At 47.7% G+C, this 20,170-nt stretch overlaps 1 protein-coding gene across 1 annotated transcript in view; it reads left to right on the forward strand.

The window, feature by feature from the left end:
* Window positions 1–20,170, forward strand: part of jmjd1cb (jumonji domain containing 1Cb) — a 145,271-nt gene that overhangs the window by 93,722 nt on the left and 31,379 nt on the right. Inside the window, exons 4-8 of the mRNA XM_031560884.2 lie at window positions 14,522–14,627; window positions 16,767–16,891; window positions 17,131–17,274; window positions 18,073–18,114; window positions 19,642–19,930. Of these exons, the coding sequence (XP_031416744.1) occupies window positions 14,522–14,627; window positions 16,767–16,891; window positions 17,131–17,274; window positions 18,073–18,114; window positions 19,642–19,930 (706 nt within the window). The remainder of the gene's footprint in view (window positions 1–14,521; window positions 14,628–16,766; window positions 16,892–17,130; window positions 17,275–18,072; window positions 18,115–19,641; window positions 19,931–20,170) is intronic.

The raw sequence follows: 20,170 nt of genomic DNA on the forward strand, positions 1-20,170 counted from the left end.
CACTTTGTTTCCAGTAACATACGTATCCAGTGTAGTGGTGGGTGCATATTGTTTTGTTTTGAGTTTGTATCATATTTGCTCCAATGGCTTTGCTGCATGGATCGTTTAGCCCTGTTATCTGATGCCTGACGATAGTTTAACACGAAATTCATTAGATCATCGATCCCTGCCTGGACTACTGCGAGTCAGCTGTGCTATTATGTCATCGAGTGATAACTACAATGGTTGTACAGTTCATTCAGTACGTTCCCTGCATCATGCTTTTAGTGATGAATTGCGTCTCAAGACTCTGCACAGATAATGAGCCTCAACCCACCCACACATTAGCACAGAGGCAGCATCTGTTGCATCACCGGGTCACGGAGGAGTAGCTATCAGTGTATCGACGACGACTGTGTGTGTGTGTGTGTGTGTGTGTGTGTGTGTGTGTGTGTGTGTGTGTACTGTCGGTTCCAGTGACTCCATTAGACGTGTCTGTGTATGCTGTCGGTTCCAGTGACTCCATTAGGTGTGTGTGTGTGTGTGTATGCTGTCGGTTCCAGTGACTCCATTAGCCGTGTGTGTTTGTGAGCAAGCGCCGAGGAAGGTCCTCTGAGAACAAAGGCGTGGCAACAGATGGAGGGAGCTCTCCGGAACGTTCCGTGGATTTACGGTGGCGGTCACGCTCATTGTGCTGCTCTCCCGCTCCTGCTCTTCTCATACACACACACACACACACACACACACACACACACACACACACACACACACTGCACCCCCACCCCACTGCCCGCCACTAGAGATCTGCCAGCCCTCCATCTCAGTGAGCAGGAGCCATCTGCCAGTGCATTTCACTGACAGAATGCTGCCATTACACACACACCACACACACACACACACACACATATGTATGCAAACACACAGGTAGGCACATATATACATACATACACACACGCAAAAATGCAGGTAAACACACACACATACATGTTTTCGGGGATATGCATAATGTTTTACGCTATTGATATTAAGATAAGTTTACACACACACACAACCACGCAAACACTCACTCACACACACACATTCTGTGTCTCTCACACATACAGACACGCACATTCCATTTGCCATAGAACACTCTGTTCTGAAACGTCTGCCCGCAGAGAAAGAAAGAGAGAGAGAGAAAGAAAGAGGGCAGGAGAAAAACAGAATTGGCTTGCTCTGAAATTGCAGTGAAAAGGAAAGAGGAGGATGGAAAAGAAGAGAAGACGAGGCAGGGGGGAAGTATAAGATGGTGCAGACACGTGAAGGTACCCCCGCCTCAGCTCTCCTCCTCCTCCTCCTCCTCCTCCCTCTCTCTCGCTTTCTTTCTCTCTCAGAGACATGACTCATCCTTCTACCTCGTGTCTGCTTACTGAACTCCTCACACACACACACACACACACACACACACACACACACACACACACACACAGCCTCTCAGTCCTTACACGGTCTCCTCACCTCGTTGCACCCTCCTGTCCCGTCCATTTACATGTTGAGTCACCCACAACACAACACAACACAACACGCAACACAACGCAACGCAACACAACGCAACGCACAACACGCAACGCACAACACAACGCAACGCAATACAACGCACAACGCACAACACGCAACACGCAACGCAACGCAACGCAACGCACAACACGCAACGCACAACACAACGCAACGCAATACAACGCACAACACGCAACACGCAACACAACGCAACGCAACACAACGCAACGCAATACAACGCACAACACGCAACACGCAACGCAACACAACACTGCATACCTCAATAGATCTGCTGCTGTGTGGATGCGTCACATGGACCGTCTCATTATTCAAAACACACACTCTTACACACACACTCTCACACACATATACACATTTAAGGGTGTTAAAATACAAAGATGATAGAAACTAGGGGAGGGATAGGTGTTAGGTGTGGGATCCCATATAGCTATGCGAGAGGAAGCTGGGTTTGTGTTCTTTAAGTGTTGATATTGAAAGTGCTGGTATCGGAGCATTTAAATGGCATTTATTACAATAGGAAACCACTGAACCCACTCCCTGCATGGAGTCAGAAACCCACCAGAGAAACCTGCCTACCAGTAGTGAAGTCCTGCGGCTCCACCAGCCATAAATCAACATACAGCCACACATGTCATGATTCAACCCCAGAGACATCTGCATGTCTCCACACATCTCTCTCTCTCTCTCTCTGTCTCTCTGTCTCTCTCTCTCTCTCTCTCTCTCTCTCTCTCTCTCTCTCTATGTCTATGACCTCCTTACTGGTTTCTCTGGACCACTCTGACCTCCTTACTGGTTTCTCTGGCCAGCCCTGCCTGCTGCAGGATTGGGAGCAGGGATGTAGGATTAGATGATTAGATTGTGAAATGTGGGAATGGGTCCCGGAACATCTGGGTGATTTCAGTCTATTAGCCCCCCCCCCCCCTAAACACCCCAAAATGGGCAGGGTAGTCGGGGAGCATGAGTCATATCGATGTCAGGTTGCAGTTGGTCTTGGGTTAGAGGGAGGGCGCCTCTGCCCCATGGGGGAGTATTAGTGTGTGTGTGTGTGTGTGTGTGTGTGTGTGTGTGTGTGTGTGTGTGTGTGTGTGTGTGTCTGTGTGTCTGTGTGTCTGTCTGTCTGTCTCTGTTAGTGTGGGGAGTATGACTGACTGTGTGTGTGTCGGTGTGTATTAGTGTTTGTCAGTGTGGGGAGTATGACTGTGTGTCAGTGTGTGTATTCGATGGAGGGGGTGACTTCCACTCTTTTTCCACTGCTCATTCTACAACTCAAGTTTGGAGTGGGTGGTTTGTGTGTGAGGGGTGTGGGGGGTTGGGGGTTGACTAGGTGTCGGCAATCTGTTTTGGCATAAATGGTACAATGGAACCACTGTTCATAAGACCAGGCACACCGCTGGAGCAGAGTGGTGTGTGTACGTGTGTGTGGTGTGTGTGTGTGTGTGTGTGTGTGGTGTGGTTGGATTGGGGAAAAACTGAGTGCTCCCGTTGGAAGTGTCACAGGAGAAAGCCTGACTCAGAAAGGAAACAGAGGGAGCTGGTGTGTGTGTGTGTGCGTATATTTCTATGAGTGTATGAATAAGATACCCTCTGTCAGAACGTACATTAGGAACAAGGGCATTGAAAACCCCACTTTGGTCTCAGTGCTGTGTGTGTGTCTGTGTGTGGGTGTGTGTGGGTGTGTGTGTATAGCTGGTACAATGATATGATCGTGTAGTATGATCCTGCATGTTTAGTCGCTCTCCTCATACACACCCACTGAAAACATGCACACACACACACACACACACACACTGAAACACACACACACTGAAACACACACACATGCTGAAACACACACACACGCTGAAACACACACACACGCTGAAACACACACACACAGAAACACACACACACACTGAAACACACACGCTGGCATGCATATGGAAACCCACACCCAGGTCTAAATAGTGTGTGGATTGTGGTGATACTGCATTCACACTCACACTCAGTGGGTTTCTATCTCTGTCTGCAGTGCTCTTCTTGTTTCTGCAGTGCAGGTGTGAGATACCCCAGCCTCAGGCTTGTGTCAATGGGTTCATGGACACTTGGACACACACTGTATATCTGGTATGCTGGCGAGGTGTGTTTGTGAGTGTTTGTATGTGATGTTGTGTTGGTTATGTGCAGTGTGCTTGTGTTGTGTGTTTTACTGTTCTGTGCAGCTACAGCAAGCATGACTTCACCCCTTGTGATATCCTGAACCGAAAGATGCACCGATCGATCGGCCGGTGACCGGAGTCGGGCGGTTCTCAGCATGACCGTGACCGGCCGATCGGTTTCAGACATATCCAATTCTGCGCCGGTCAAATTTGCACACATGCACCGCATGATGGGTCGCTTCGTGAACACAGTGGCACAGACAGTAAAGACACACACACACACACACACACACACACACACACACACACACACACACACACACACACAGCCGCACACACACACACACACACACACACAGCCGCACACACACACACACACACACACACACACACACACACACACACACACAGCCACACACAGCCACACACAGCCACACACAGCCACACACACACACAGCCACACACACACACACAGCCACACACAGCCACACACACAGCCACACACAGCCACACACAGCCACACACACACACACAAACACATTTACTTACTTTTTTAGAGAAGGAGAGAAAGAGAGAAAAAAGTCAAGGTACATTTTTAAAGGTAATGGAAAACATTTGATATCAATAAATGACATTAGGTGTGTTGTCATATAAATCTGTTGCACCTGTTTTCTTTTTAAGTTAGAAGATGTAGGATGTACTGTGCTTCATTTCAGTTCAAAAAGCGGTGTTCAGTAACCTGGAGCAGTTTTTTTATTTTGAGGTTTGTTTGAGGGAGAGTAAGAGAAGGTCCTGTAACCTGGTGCAGTTTAGGAGGAAATGTGAAAGTTATTTAGTAGTCAGTGTTTTAAGATGAGCATACAACTGAAATTTCACATTCAAGGAGTGTTCAATGTACAAAAATTGGTTATCGGTATCGGCCAAGTAAATTACAATCATTGCATCTCTACCCGATACTTCATTTAAACTGACAGAATGCTGCCCATACTAGCGGCCGTTGTCAGTGTTTGAAAGAGAGTCTTGCTGGCCTGTGTGTATTTGTGTGTGTGTGTGTGTGTGAGTAGGCGTGTGAGCTCTTGTTTGTGTGCAAGTGAGTGAATATGTGTGTGTGTGTGTGTGTGTGTGAGTGGGCGTGTGAGCTTGTGTGTGTGTGTGTGTGTGTGTGTGAGTGGGCGTGTGAGCTCGTGTGTGTGTGTGTGTGTGTGTGTGTGTGTGTGTGTGTGTGTGTGTGTGTGAGGGCTGCAGCTGCCATGTCTCTGCACAGACACCCCTCAGAGCAGCACAGCTGACAGCCTGGCTCTCACCACTTGGACAAAGCGTCCTCTCTGTGTCCTCCAGACACACTCACCCACACACACACTTTCTCTCTCTTCCACACACACACACACACACACACACTTTCTCTCTCTTTCACACACACACACACACACACACACACACACACACACACACTTACTTTCTCTCTCTCTCCGTCTCTCAGACACACACACACACAATTCGGTACAACACTGTATCTTTTCCATTCTGTGTGTTTATTTAATCCAGACGTGAAAACCCCTTGCACCCCTCGTAGCTGTCTAATGCTGCACAGACACACTGTACAGCCACACATGTCTGAGCTGGCAGTTTGTCTCTGACAGACAGTCACACACACACATGCGCTCTCTCTTTCTCTCTCTCTCTCTCTCTCTCTCTCGCTCTCTCTCTCTCTCTCTCTCTCTCTCTCTCTCTCTCTCTCTCTCTCTCTCTCTCTCTCTCCCAGACCTTGGCATAGCTGGGTACAATGTGAGCATGTGGTCTGCACTCTGCACACACACATATATATACACACACACACACACATACCATCTGGGTTGCATTACCCGAACCACACACCCCGTCCTGACAGAGCTCGGCTATATATTACGTTACCGCTCCAGAGATTGCATTACCCTAGCAACAGTCCCTCTATTCCTGTGGAACCCAGGCAGCGTGGTCGGCCCCGGCAACAAGCCATTTTCACATGCCAAACACATCACGTTGCCATGGAAACAGACCACTGCATCCCCGTATAATGTAGATCTCTGAAAGAGTGGATGTTGCCGTCAAGGGTTTGGGGGTAAATTGATCCTGTGTGTGTTTCGCTATTATGTTTTTTTCTTTTTGTTGTTTTCTTCTGGTCTTGTTCTTCCTGTGGTGTCTGTCTGCCATTCTCCTTGACTCGTCGTGCTCTGTCTGAATCGTCACGGTGAAAATGTCCTCGCAGGTTCGGCTTTGATAAGCCGGCCAGCACTGCCCGGCAAATTACAGGTACATCATGTCCTCTCTGCTCTCTGTCTCTGTCTCAGTCTCTCTGAATCACTCACTGCTCCCTTTCGCTCCCTTCCTCATTTCTCTCTCTCTCTCTCTCTCTCTCTCTCTCTCTCCATCTTTGTCTCGCTGTGCCTCTCTTTCATTCTCTCTCGCTCTCTCTCTCCTTTCCATCTGTCTGATGCAAGCCTGGTGTCAGCTCTCTTCCCCCGCTGCTCACTTCCATGGTAACGGTTCTATCGCTGGAGTACGGGCTGTTTATGGATTCTCAGAGCATCCTTTTGTTCCCCTCTGAAATCTCTTTTTTTCCATTATCCCTAGGTCCTCTCTAGGTCCTCTCTCACACTGCTTCTCTCTCTCTCTCTCTCTCTCTCTCTCTCTCTTTCTCTCTCTTCCTCCCCTCTCCCTCCCTCTCTCTTTCTCTTTCTCTCTGTCTGCTTCAATCTCGCTTTCCCCATCTATGTGGATTGCCATGCGAGGCACACGCATTGATGGTCAAAGTCATTACAGACATCAAAGGCAACTGCGGGATGTGTGTTTGTTTTTATTTTATTTTTTTCATTTAGTCTCTTTCAGACGCATAATAGACCTGCCTGTGTTTGTGTCTTCATCAGTGTTATTTCCTGTGTGGTTTGGAGGGGTTTTTCTTTGCGTATGTGTGTTCAGATTGTGTCAGTTGTTGCTTTCTAAAGCTGTGTGTGTGTGTTCAGGATTTGTCAGTTGTTGCTTTCTAAAGCTGTGTGTGTGTGTGTGTGTGTGTGTGTGTGTGTGTGTGTGTGTGTGTGTGTGTGTGTGTGTGTGTGTGTGTGTGTGTGTGTGGTTGTGTGTGTGTGTGTGTGTGTGTGTGTGTGTGTGTGTGTGTGTGTGTGTGTGTGTGTGTGTGTGTGTGTGTGTGTGTGTGTGTGTGTGTGTGTGTGTGTGTGTGTGTGTGTGTGTGTTTGTTTTCTTTTCTGAGGAAAAGATCCGTTTACAGTAATCACCAATACAGGTAATTACCCAAGCCCGGAAATGGCTGACAGCTCACAGCACGGCAGATGTGAAATTGATCTGCTAAATGAGAAGGCGTTTGGTTTCTAGTGACACTGTGGTTGTGTGTGTGTGCATGTATGTGTGTGTGTTTGTAGTATCAGTGTGTGAGGAGAGGAATTGAAACCGCAGTGATACACCACCTGCATCGGTCAGGTTGTAGAAAACGAACAAAGGCAGCTGACTCCTCCGAGAGATAGAGAGAAAGCGAGAGAGGAGAAGAGCGAGGGAGGGAGGGAGTGTGAGAGAGAGAGAGAGAGAGAGAGAGAGAGAGAGAGAGAGAGTGAGAGAGAGATGACTATCAACAAAGAGGAATGGAGAGAGATGGAGCGAGACGGAGGGAGAACAAAGGAACAAGAGAAAAACAGAATGGCAGGAAGGATGAGGGAGATGGGGAAAGGTGGTAGGGGAGGTGAGGAGGACGATGAAAAGGACGAGGCCATTAAAAGGGGAGATTGAAGCAGGAGAAGGGCGAGGGAGTGGGACGGATAGATAGATAGACGCAGGGCTGATAGTGTTGTTTGGTTGCCGTGGCGGCAGCCCCCTTGGCTCACCTTGACACGTGTGGTGGGAGGCTGGTGTATCCTAGGTGTCCATGGTGACCGTGAGTCACTAGAAGGGGAGAGGCAGGGGAAGGGGGGGGGGGGTCACACCGACACATTAATGTCACACACCAGGGGTTTCGTCCTCTGTGGAGAGACGTGTGTACACTCAGACAGACACACACACACACACACACACACACACACACACACACACACACACACCTCATCTTGCCCTTGGTGCAATGGTAGTTTTAGTGGTAGACGCCCACACGTGTCCTCAGTGCAGTGGATGTAAGGTTAGTAGAAACACACACACACACACACACACACACACACACGCACACACACCCCATCTCTGTCCTCTGTGCTGTGGGGGGTTGGCTGGTATTGGAGGTTAGCAGTGGAATGCTAATAAGGCCACTCAGTCAAGTGCAGCAGCTGCCTTCATGTGGGCTCACCTCCCCCCTCCCCCTCCCCAGCAGCAACCTCTGCCTCCCCTCTCCATCTGTCTTAATGAACCCCAGTAATTCCATTGCTCTGTTACCCCCACTTTGTTGTTTCAGCTTGGGGAAGGGGCACAACAGACACACTGTATTGATTACCTCATTTACTAGCATGTGCTTTCAGGCCCAGCTTCAGAACACACTGCACTGGGACCTGCTGTGGTTTAAGTGTGTGTGTGTGTGCACATATTTATAATTTCCCTGATGTGTGTTAACCTCCCTGGCAGGTCAGGAGGAAAGAGCATATGTGTGTGTGTGTGTGTGTGTTTGTGTCTGTGGGTGTGTGTGTTGGTTTTTTAATACCCTGCATATTTATTATTAAATTCAATAATGTGTGTTAACGTTAACCTCCCTGCCAATGAGAAAAAGAGAGAGAGCGAGAGATTGAGAGAGAGAGAGAGATTGAGAGGGCATAGGCCTCTTTCTCTTGTTGTGTAATGGTGCGCCGTAAAGATGACTAACAGCAGCTGTCTGCTGAGCGGCTGCCACTCCTTACCGTAGGTCACTCAGGTTCACCCAGGTTCACACAGGCTCTCGGCACACACATCCATTGTCTTTATTTACGCTCCAGAACTCTCCGGGAAGGCTTCCGACCTGTGATTAAGTGGAGGGGAATTGTGGGTTATGAAGGAAACGGTCTCGTCAAGTAGGCATTATGTTTCTAATCGAGTAGGGAAGAGGAAGACTCGTCATAGTCGCAGGGCAGAAATAGCAGCACTGAGAAAAATAGAAAGAACAGCTCTTGCTTGCTTGCTGTTCTCTGGCTGTTTCAACCAGGTGTCTACAGGTCAGGTGTACCCAAGGGGCCTTCTGTTTTGGATGTTGCCTTAAACAGTCATTTTAAAGCACTGAATGTATGTATTTAGTTCAATCAGACTGTGCAGTGGTTAGGGCCAGTGAACTCCTCTGCTACGTCACAAAAACCAAACTTACACAAAATTCGCCGATAAGGTAAAAGCTATCAGACGACGTCATGGTTCTTTGTATCTTTCATACAGCAAAAGCTGTAGCCTGCATCTTATATAGCCTGCTAACTGGTGTGCTGTGGAATCTGCTAGAGGACAAAGCAAAGGTGTTCATGAGCTAAAAAGCACAATACAAATGTAAATACAAATGTTTCTTATTCAGTTAAATAGACATTATATCAAAGCGTTAATTACCTCTCAGCGTCAGTAACATGTCCCACACAAACGTGCCACTCGTCCCACGTTGGGTCTGTTTGCATCTGGTCACCCTACCTTATACAGCCTAGTTCATTCAGGTCAAACCACACCGGATTCCTATGTGGCTTAGGTCATGTCAGTCTGCATCGCATTACATCACACATGGAAGTGCTTCTATGCGTTGTCAGTCTCAGATGTTGTTTAATTTCTGTCCTGCCGGGGGGGGGGGGGGGGGGGGGTCCTTGTGTTTCTGGTTTTGTTGTGTTCCTGTTCACGGACTGGTTTTAGGTACAAAGTCTGTGTATGGATGTTATGAGGCAGTGTGTTTTTCTAGGTGTGTATTATTTATGTAAGGACTGGCGTGTATGTTTTTCTAGGTGTGTGTGTGTGTGTGTGTGTGTGTGTGTGTGTGTACGTATGCATGAACACACACACACAGGGCGGTGTCTTTCCCAGGGCTTCCCTACGCCCTCCGGCCGTGCACAGGAAGCCCTCGTTGAATCTGGGTCAGAGTTTGGAATCTGGAAACACTTTAAGGCTCCCAGAACCAGAACCACCTAGCGCTCCTCTCCTCCCCCCTCCTCTCCTCCTCTCCCCCCCCCTAAACACACAGGGCTCCGCCCGTGTGAGAGCGCTCTTGGCTTGGGGTGAGCTCCGTGCAGAAGGCCTCCTGACACCCAGCTGACAGTGATGGATGGAAAGAGAGAGGGATGGAGAGAGGGGAATAAGGAAAGAGTGCATCTGCTCCATTCTTCAATAAGGAAGGTGTGGAGAAGGATGAAACACCAAGGAAAGAGAGGGGGGGGGGGGGGGGGCAAAATTGGCTTGCCCTGAAATTGGAATGAAAGGGAAGGAGGAGGTTAGAAGAGAAAGAGAGAGTGAGATGGAGCGAGAGAGGAGGTGAGAAGAAAGAAAGAGTGAGAGGGAGCAAGGGAGGAGGAGGTGTGATTGCAAAAGAGAGGGAAGCAGAATGAGATTTGAGAAAACTGCAGCCATGGTAACCTCTTTGGAGACAAGTAAATAAACACGATTCCTTGTTGTGTGGTTTATCACACAAGGTCAAGCAATATTCACGTCACACTTCCAGGATCAGCGCTGGAGGGTCAAGCACAGTATCCTCTCTTGTCCTTCATCATTGACTTCAAGCTTCCTGCAGGCACAGGCGTCGCCTGGATCACACGGAAGAGGAGTACATCCATGCAATGAGGGGGAACACATTTGATTTGGGGAAAAGAGGAGAAACAAAAATGGAAAAAGCACACTCATCCCTGTGTGCTCCTGGGCGGGCAGCTCTGGGATTTAGGTGGGGAGGAAAGGCATCATGCGAGGGGACGGATAAAGAAATCAGTGAATGTTTGCTCTCCTACGTTCAGTCCTCCCTCACTTCTCTTCAGGCCGAGAGCCTTACCATAGCAACAAGGGAGGGAGCTCTGAGGGTGGGTGTGTGTCTATAGTACATATATGTGTGTGTGTGTGTGTGTGTGTGTGTGTGTGTGTGTGTAGTACGTGTGTGTATTCGAGTGCAACAGTAAGCGTGTGAGTGAATGTGTGTGTGGAAGTGGATGTTTTTAGGGAATGTGTGTTATAGTACATATCTGTTTGTGTGTGTGTGAGTAATACATGTGTGTGTGTGTATGTGTATTCGAGTGCAAGAGTAAACGTGTGAGTGAATGTGTAAGTGGATGTTTTTAGGGAGTGTGTGTTAGTGTGAGTAAGAGAGGGAAAGACAGCAGGGTCATTTGGAGGGGAAAAGGAAGTGACACAGACATGGGCAGAGAGAATGAGCAAGAAAGAAAGAAAGAGAGAGAGAGAAGGAGAACCTATTTGTCAGCTTCCGTTTGTGGCTGTGTTCATGCCTCTATGACACAGTACTGACTCAGTTAGAAAAACAGAAGCGAGGGAGGAATAGAGACTTAGAAAGAAAGAAGGATCTGGCCTGCGTGACACAGAACTTGCCTGCAGGAACGGAAAACAAGGGAGAGAAGTTGAAGATCGAAGAGAGACACACTGACAGAGAGAGAACAAAAGAGGTTGACACAGAGAGAGAGAGAGAGAGAGAGAGCCTGAAAGAGAGAGAGCCTGAAAGAGAGAGAGAAGAGAGTTGGTTGTTGGCGTCTGCGCGTGTTCAGGGAGAGATGGAGCTGATGGCGTCCGTCTGAAGAGTACCTGCCATGTCATCAAACGCAGCCCACCCCAGCGTGTCATCAAACGCAGCCCACCACGGTGTTGATGTTGCCTCAGTGACTGTGTGAGTCTCAACCTGTGGGTACCCCACCAGGAGTGTGTGTCTGTGTGTGTGTGTGTGTGTTGATGTGTGGGGAAGTGACCTCGTGCTGAGTGTAACATTAGCACTTCAATACTAAGTTTAAAGAGAGCGAGCAGTGGCTTCTGCGTGGTTAGTTTCAGACTGTTGCCTGCCCTGTGGTTAGAGAAGAACTGCTAGAAGCCTCTCTGGTGTCACTCTAATGTGTGTGTGTGTGTGTGTGTGTGTGTGTGTGTGTGTGTTAGTATTCATGGTTTTGTTTGCTGACTGCCGAGCTTGAACCACTGTGCGGAGTAGCTTGTGTTTGTACGTATGGGAATGTGGATATAGATACGCTGTCATACACCCTGCCACGTGAGTACACAGGGTGTGAGAATGTGTGTGTGAGAGTACATAAGGTGTGACCGTGAATGAGTCGCCTAGAAAAGGTGTCTATTTGTACATGGTGTGTGTGTTGTAGTAGTAGTATAGTGTCTTTCTCTGTCTCTCTTTCTTTCTTTCTTTCTTTCTTTCTCTCTCTGTGTAATGTATGTAGTATGTCTTTCTAAATGTGTGTCTGTGTGTGTGAAGCGTGCTGAGAGAGACTGTGTGTGTGTGAAGCTTGCTGAGAGAGACTGTGTAAATATGGTCATCCTCCCACCCTGTGTGTTTCCACTCCTCATCACCAGCAACAATTAATGGAAGTGGTGGGCGGATTTCCCTCTCACCCACGGTGACCTCTGCCAACTGTGTACACACACACACACACACACACACACACACACACACACACACACACACACACACAGAAACATACGCACGAGTGGCTGCAGAAGAAGCCCTGTAGGGAACAGCTGCCGCATTGGAAGCACACAGCATGATGACAAACATCTCCTCACCTCGCTGCCAAGGAAACATGGCAGGTCTTCCTCAAAAGTAGAGATGGCACACTGTGTGTGTGTGTGTGTGTGTGTGTGTGTGTGTGTGTGTGTGTGTGTGTGTGTGTGTGTTTGTGCGTGTGTGTGTTGGGGGGGGAGGGGGTGGTAATTTGATTCTGGGATTAATTCATCTGATGATGAGTTGCAGTTGGAAACCGGTATTGACCACTGTCAACATGGAGGCTCAAAATCCTGTGTGTGTTTGTTGCGACATTATTCCACTGTGTGTGCACGTGTTTCTGGGTGTGAGGCATTCTGGGAGTAATGCACGTAATGCAGAGACAGGAACAGGTCTTGTCCACAGTGCACATGGGGACAGAAAAGGATGTGTGTGTGTGTGTGGGGTGACATGTCTTTTTGTATTTTAGTTTTGTGCCTTGTCGCCATTGTGTACAAAATGTGTTACACAATTTGAAATGACAATTTGAAAGGGGCACTTCGGGAGTTCTTTTGTGTACTCCACTCAACAACACATCACTCACCTCCTGCCCAGCAAAGCCTCCTTTTCAAGATGTCTGTTTTCCGAGCAGGCCGGCGAAAATTGCTTCCCTCCTGAGCACGGCATGGAAATGCTCTCCAAATGTGCGGCAAGGCTCAGGGGGCCTGTTGTTTACGTGGCTCTCGCTGTGCCGAGGAGGTAGCACAGTGCAGTCCAGCCTCTACCACTTCTCATAGCACTCCAGATTGAACACATCCAGTTAGTCAGTGGAGCTACCGGATGATGCACCATTCTGATGGTGATGATTTTGTTGTTTGTTGTTGTTGGTTCCAGTTAGTTTGTTGGTTGTTTGTTGGTCAGTTGGGGTCTCTGTCCATGCATCAGGAGGAGCTAGTAACTAAGTAAGTATTCACTATATGGTAAATAATTTCCTCACTACTAGTTAAATAAAAACTATATTGTGGAAATTTGTAGCACTAAAAATGTTTAGTCTGGAATGCTGTGTTGCCTGATCTGATATTGGTCACCAAGTTTGTTTGGCAGACTTCCACCTCTGCTTTAGCAAAGGGAGTTGCTGGGGAGTTGTTTGTTGCTTGCGGTTTCTCTCTCTCTCTCTCTCTCTCTCTCTCTCTCTCTCTCTCTCTGTGTCTCTCTCCCTGCAGTAGTAGAGCCAGCAGGCTCTACAGGTATCTGTTTCTTTCAGCATCGCCCGCTCGTCCAGCTGAATGATCTGACTGTGTGTGTGTGTCTGTGTGCGCACTTTGCGTGGGAGTGTCCGTGGGGAGATTCTCGTGGCCCCTCACTCAGTTTCCTCGCTCTGAACATCAAACGCGGCCCCGCCGAGGGCAATCCCACAAGCTCCGGGAGACGAGCTCTTCTGATTACCCGCCTTCGCTAGCCTTCCCATGATGCCCCCGCTCTTCCGTTCAACACCCCCCCCCCCCCCCCCCCCTGTTCTTTCATCTCTTTTCCCTTTCACTGAAGTAGTTCTCTTTGTGGAGAGTTGAATGTGTTGTGTCATGTCATGTGTTTATTTGTAGTTGTGCCAGCTTGGGCTCTCATGGGTTACATGGGGTCCATGGGGTTTGGAGTTTTCTATTGTAAATCCAAAGGAGCAAACGTGCTGAACTTTTAAGACAAACCTCAGGCTCACAGATGTCACAACGACACCAAAGAGAAAAACACAACAATATAACTACTATGTGCTTAAATATAGGCCTGCCTCGTTAGCCGAGCCGAATGGAATGAACGTGTGTTGACTGAAGAGATTGCCTTAGGTTTCTAACAATGAGGGACATCTAGAAATGTAGGCTAAGGCTTCTTAGGATGCATCTGTACTCTTCTACTGTATTCTGTGCATCAACTCCTAAACTTGTTGTTTATATGATGCTGCTATTTGTTTGTTTGTTTGTTGCGTTATAGTGTGAATTACTGGGGGGTCATTATACAGGGTTGGGTCAAGGGTCACAGTCACATTTACAGTTCCACATGTCTGCAAATCTGTGCTGTCTTGTTCTGTGCTGTGATTCTGTTATTGTTTTGGGTGTGGCTGCTTTGGCCTCTTGCACTGTTGGTTCCAGCAATGAATATTTTAATCTTTTGTGCAGTGTGTGTCACAGCGCTAGGGAACACACTTTGTGCTTGTGTGTGTGTGAGGGTGTGTCTCTAATGTACGTGTGTGTGTGTGTTTTTGTCTCTTACACAGGATGAAGCGGACAGCTTGAGTCCTGTTCTCAGGGACAACCCGCAGCTTCATGAAGAAGTGAAAGCCTGGGTCAAAGACCTAAAGGTTCAGGAAATTTTTATGCAAGGTAAACCCCTCTCTCTTTCATGTCTTTTCCTTTTCTTTCTTTCTCTTCCTTTGCCACAGTAGTGGAGTGGTGGCATTGTCCTGCAGAAACAGAGGACTGGGTGTTCTCTGGGCAACCTTCGCTCACGCTGGTCTTTTGTACCTGTGTGTGTGTGTGTGTGTGTGTGTGTGTGTGTGTGTGTGTGCGCTGCAGCTGTTACTGCGAGCGCAGACACACGCACACGTAAACATGCACACATAAGCACACACACATGTAAAGCACACCTAAACACTCATTCTCACACACACACACAAAATGCACGTACACATGCACACTCTCACTTACTTATGGCACGGACAGTAGCAGTCTCTGTGAGTGGACATGTGGTTGTGTGTGTGGGGTGGGGGTTGGTGCGGGATACAGGGTTTGTGGGTGGGGTGGGTGGGTTGGGGGGGGGAGTTCTGGTGGTCTTGGCAAAAGGGCTTGTTTACAAGGTCCACAACAGAAATTCCAGGCCCACAATTAGGGATAATTGTTGAACTTGGCAGCCGAGGGGGAGAGAGGACCAAGTGGAAAGAATCTGAAGCCAAAAAGATTTTTTTTTTCAATGAAAGGAAGGAGCACAACAGAAAAAAGGCAAATCCTGTTTTTTGTGCGTATTTCTTTTTTCTTTTTTTTGAGATATGATCACTTCATGCACTGTGTGGGGTGATGTTTGTCCATGTGTTTGTGAGTGCATGACATTGTGTGTGTGTGTGTGTGTGTGTGTGTGTGTGTTTGTGTTTGTGTTTTCCTGCCTGTGAGTTCCATGCGTGAGACTGCTGCTGCAGCTGCCCAGTCAAACAGGGGTCAGCTAGCATGGCAGTGCCCACATGAAAAAGCACTGGGCAAGGGCTAATGGAAATGACCTGGCATGCAGGAACCAGCCCGAGCTCAGGCGCATTAGGAGTGCTGCCAAGGTTGCCAACCTCAGTCCGCTGCCACCACAGCACACACACACACACACACACACACACACACACACACATATATACACTCACCGCACAAATACACAAACTCTCTCATATACACACACGGAGCGCAGCACCCGTGACCGCGCTCTGTGCTCATTTCCCCTTTTATTCAAGCTTTAAAAAAAAAAGTCTGACATGCACATGTATTTATTAAACTGTGTGGGGGGGGGGGGGGGGCAGGGGCAGACGTGGAGCTTCAGATCTGCTTCCAGTTTTAAAGGGGAAACATAAATCGCATGTAATCCAATGGGAGGGTTAAGCCGTGTTCACATGTTTTTTGCGTGTAAAGAAGAGATGTGTGTGTGTGAAGATTTTTGAATACATACACACCCCCAAAGACAGACTTGTTAGCCAAAACAGGCATACATGGTTATGGTTATGGTATTTGTGGCACGGTGGCTCAGTTGCTTGCACTGCTGCCTCACAGCAAGAAGGTCATGGGTTCGATTCCCGCATGGGGCGCTGTTGGCTCTGGGGGGCAGGTCCTCCCCAGAGTGCACAGTGCTCAGGTGGGCTATCTCCCGGGCCTTTCTGTGTGGAGTTTGCATGTTCTCCCCGTGTTCACAAGGGGTTTCCCCCACTAAGAACCCCAACAGTAAAAACATGCAAAATAACAGAACTCATGTCCATCCCTGACCAAAGATGGACAGTTCACTTCACTTGGTCCCCGAGCGCTGCAAAGCTGCCCTCTGCTCCTGGGGGGTCCTTGAGGAAGGACGGTCCAGGATGGGAAAAAGCAGAAAATAAATTCACCGCGACCTCAGGCCTACCTGCGTGTGTGTGTGTGTGTGTGTGTCCTGTGTCGCCTCCATATATGCACGTGTGTGTTCCAGTGTGTCGTGTGTGCTATTAAAAACCTGACAAAGGTCTTAATTATTATTATTTAGCAGACACTTTTGCCCAAAGAGACTTACAGAACATTTAAACATATACGTGTTTGCTCACACTCACACATTAATTAAGTGAATGTATACCTATTAGAGCCTTTCTCTTTCTCTCTCTCTCACTGTATTGGATGTCCTCGAGCCTTAAGTATTTTAAGTGTGCAGTAATATAAAGACTTGAATACTGATTCAATAAACGACTGTTAAACCTCTCTCTCTTTCCCTCTCTCCTCTCTCTCTCCCCTTCCCCTCCCTCCTTACAGGTCCCTACTCGTTAAATGGCTACCGAGTGCGCGTTTACAGACAGGACTCGGCCACTCAGTGGTTTACAGGCATCATCACCCACCACGATCTCTTTAGTCGCACTATGGTGGTGATGAACGATCAGGTGAGTCTGCGCTTCACGCTCCATAAACGACAGTGTTTAAGTGCTGCAGTGCAACTGAACCCGGAGTGGGTTTGTGATAGAATGCATTGTTGCTGCACCTGCCTCACCCCCTTGCGATGCTACATTCACAGACGTGAAAGCTATCTTCAGGCATCTCAAAAACAAGAATTATCCTGAATGTGGTCATCCATCTTAAACTCTTGTCTGGAACATGCCCTCCTCCTACCCCTCCCCCGCAGGTACTAGAGCCTCAGAATGTGGACCCCTCTATGGTACAGATGACTTTTCTTGATGACGTCGTCCACTCTTTGCTGAAAGGAGAGAACATAGGCATCACGTGCAGGCGCAGGTCTCGCTCTAGCCAGAACAACAGTACAGCCCACGTAAGTCCTGAACTCCCTACAACCCCCTTAAAGAACACACACACACACACACACACACACACACACACACACACACACACACACCCACACACACACCCAGTCTCAGAATAGTTGCTGGCTCCAGTGTGGATGTTCCTGCCCTGAGTGAAGCTGGAATCTGTGTCACCATACCCCCTACTGCTGTGTCGTGTCCGCCAGCTAACCCGCCACTTCAGTCCACCACTCTTGCATGAACACCCTCTAAAAAGCAATCATAGTTTACTTTAAGGCACACCACTTTAGGAAATACCAGAGTTCATGTAGTCTGGTTAGTCTGAGTAGATTTTTAAAAAGATAGTCAAGCTCTCTTATAGCAAATGATCTTCTCTTGTATCTAATCATGTTCCAAGTGATATATGGTCCCTCTTAAGTAGTTAGTCAGTGTGTAAACCTTGAGATGTGTTGTTCCTATACGTAGCCCCAGTGTTTACCTTTGTATGTTTTGTAAATGTTTATGTGTTCATTACATTTGTATTCACATGTTATTGTCTGCATCAGCTGAATACACATTCACTCCTGTAGCTAGCTTTAAAGGTCTCTTTTTTTTAAGTGTGCTGGCTTCCCACGCCCCCTCCCCCCACCCACCCACCCCTCTCTTTTTTTTTAACTAAATGAACAATAAAACCAATACAAGGTTCTTGGGTCTTCTAGAAGCATCCATAGCTCTGTGACTTGTTCTACCATTTTGTTTGCTCTACTATGTTCCTCACTGTTTGTTTCCCCTTTTTGTAAACTGTTATTTGGGGGATATGCAAGCAGACGTCAGGAGGGAGACCCACCACCAGCGCAGGAGGCACTCAGGTACTGGCCTCCTCAGACCCCAGCAGTAGAGATAGCGCTAGCTACTGTCGCCAGTAGAAAGTAGCAGTACATTTAGCAACTGTCTGCTCGTTGTAGCTAACCTATTTTATTTATTTGTTGCTGGCTGTAGATGTTGCCCTTGAGTTAGCGCCTGTCTGCCGGGTTAAAAAGTAGCAGTACATTTAGCTCCTGTCTGTCTGTTGTAGGAAACCCATTTTCCCCCGCTGCCTGTACAGACAGAACTTGAGTTGCTAGTTAAACATTAACAGTATAATCTAGTCCTTTCTGCTTAGAGTAGCATTTGCCACTTTTGGCTGGCTGTTGATTACCTTTATGTTAGCTCCTGTATGCCAGTTAAACATTTGCAGTGCAGTGAACTCTTGTCTGCTGAGCTAACATTAGCCCCTCTTCTTGCCCTTTCAGTTGACAACTGTACACTAACAACACGCTAGTTGTGTTAGCCGAGTGCTGCTAACTACATGGTTAGCGACTGACTGCTAAGAGTTAATTCTTCCCACGTAGCAGCTAACCGGTCTGTCAGATCAGTGCTGAGGTCTGTCCCAACGTCAGCTGCTATGAGAGTTGTCTTTATGGTAGCAGTGGTACTTATGGGAGCATGTCTATGTTCCCAGGGTCCTATGTTTCCCAGTTCAATATTCTGTTAAAACATTAACCCTATTGTGTTCAGGTCAGATTTGACCCATTTCAAGTTACACTATTTCATAAATATTATCCAGTTATTTTTTATTGGAACAAGTTTTATAAACACATCAATAGCCCATGTTATTTTAAGTATAATAATATATAATATAATAACAATTTATATATAAGTTACAGAGCTGGGGAACATATTTTTCAAGTTCCCCGTTATGACCCTGAGAGAGCACATATGTGGAACTGGGGAACATAGGACCCTTTGTCATGTTCTCATTATGTGCCATACAAATCTGGTGTGCACAGGAGTGCCCCAGTCCTTATCAGCTCAGTTTTTTTTGCTGAGTCAGTACCTTGACTGCCCAGTAGGTCCCTGTTTTTAAAAAAAACTGAAAGGTTGTCTAAATTTGGCCATGGGCCACTCGTCGTTGGGCTCCCCGTTGCTATCAGTAAATGAACAACCTTGTGTGCTAACATTGAAGTTCGAGGAGTGCTTTTCTGCAAGCAGACTTTTCTTCACTGTCACTGCAGCGTAAGGTCACCTGAAACCGTAGGGTAAGATAACTGCAAGGTGAGCATTGAACACACAAGACCCATAGGAACACTCTTCTTTCCCAGACATAGTGATCATTTTTGTCAGTGTATGTTTGTAGATGGTGCAGATTTTTTTCTCTTTGGATTTGAATTTTTAAAGCAGTCATAGAGAGTCATAAATCAGACATGAATTCCATGCACACATTCACTCACAGCTCCTGTACATATCCTATGGGAAGTTAACCGAGAGTTTGTTTCTCTTGCTCTTTCTCTCCTGCTTAATCCTTCAATCTCCCTCTTCACCTATCTATCGATCTATCTACAATTGTTTGGGTATAGGGTCACTACACCCGCGCCCAGGCCAACAGCCCTAGACCCGTCATGAACTCGTCTAGCTCCACCCCCAAGCAGGTTGGCCAATCCCAGCAGCAGCAGCAGCAGCTATCCCAACAGACCCAGCAACAGCCATCCCTTCAGCACCAGCAGCAGCAGCAACAGCCGCAGTCGTCGCCGGGGCAACAGCGAGGCTCGCGCTCCTCGCGCCGCAAGGGCTCGGACAGCAGCGTCCCCGACGACGACAGCAACAAGGTCAAAGAGGAGAAGCCCGACGTCGTCGCGACACGAGGAGGTACGAGTGAGAACGAGCCCATCTTCTGATTGATGGGGACTCTCCTCAACCTTATTTGTTATCATACTAAATGATAAAATACTAAACTTAACATGGTAACCAATTTGGAGCAGTGTTTTAAAGACACGGGGCTCCAGTGTGACTTCTTATTAGTGGGGTTTAGTAGCCAGGGAATCGAGATCACTTTATTTTACACCGCAACAAATCTTAATGCCTTTTTTTGAAAATACTCAAAATAAA

Source organism: Clupea harengus, chromosome 23 (genome assembly GCF_900700415.2).
Source record: "Clupea harengus chromosome 23, Ch_v2.0.2, whole genome shotgun sequence".
Classification (NCBI taxonomy): Eukaryota; Metazoa; Chordata; class Actinopteri; order Clupeiformes; family Clupeidae; genus Clupea; species Clupea harengus.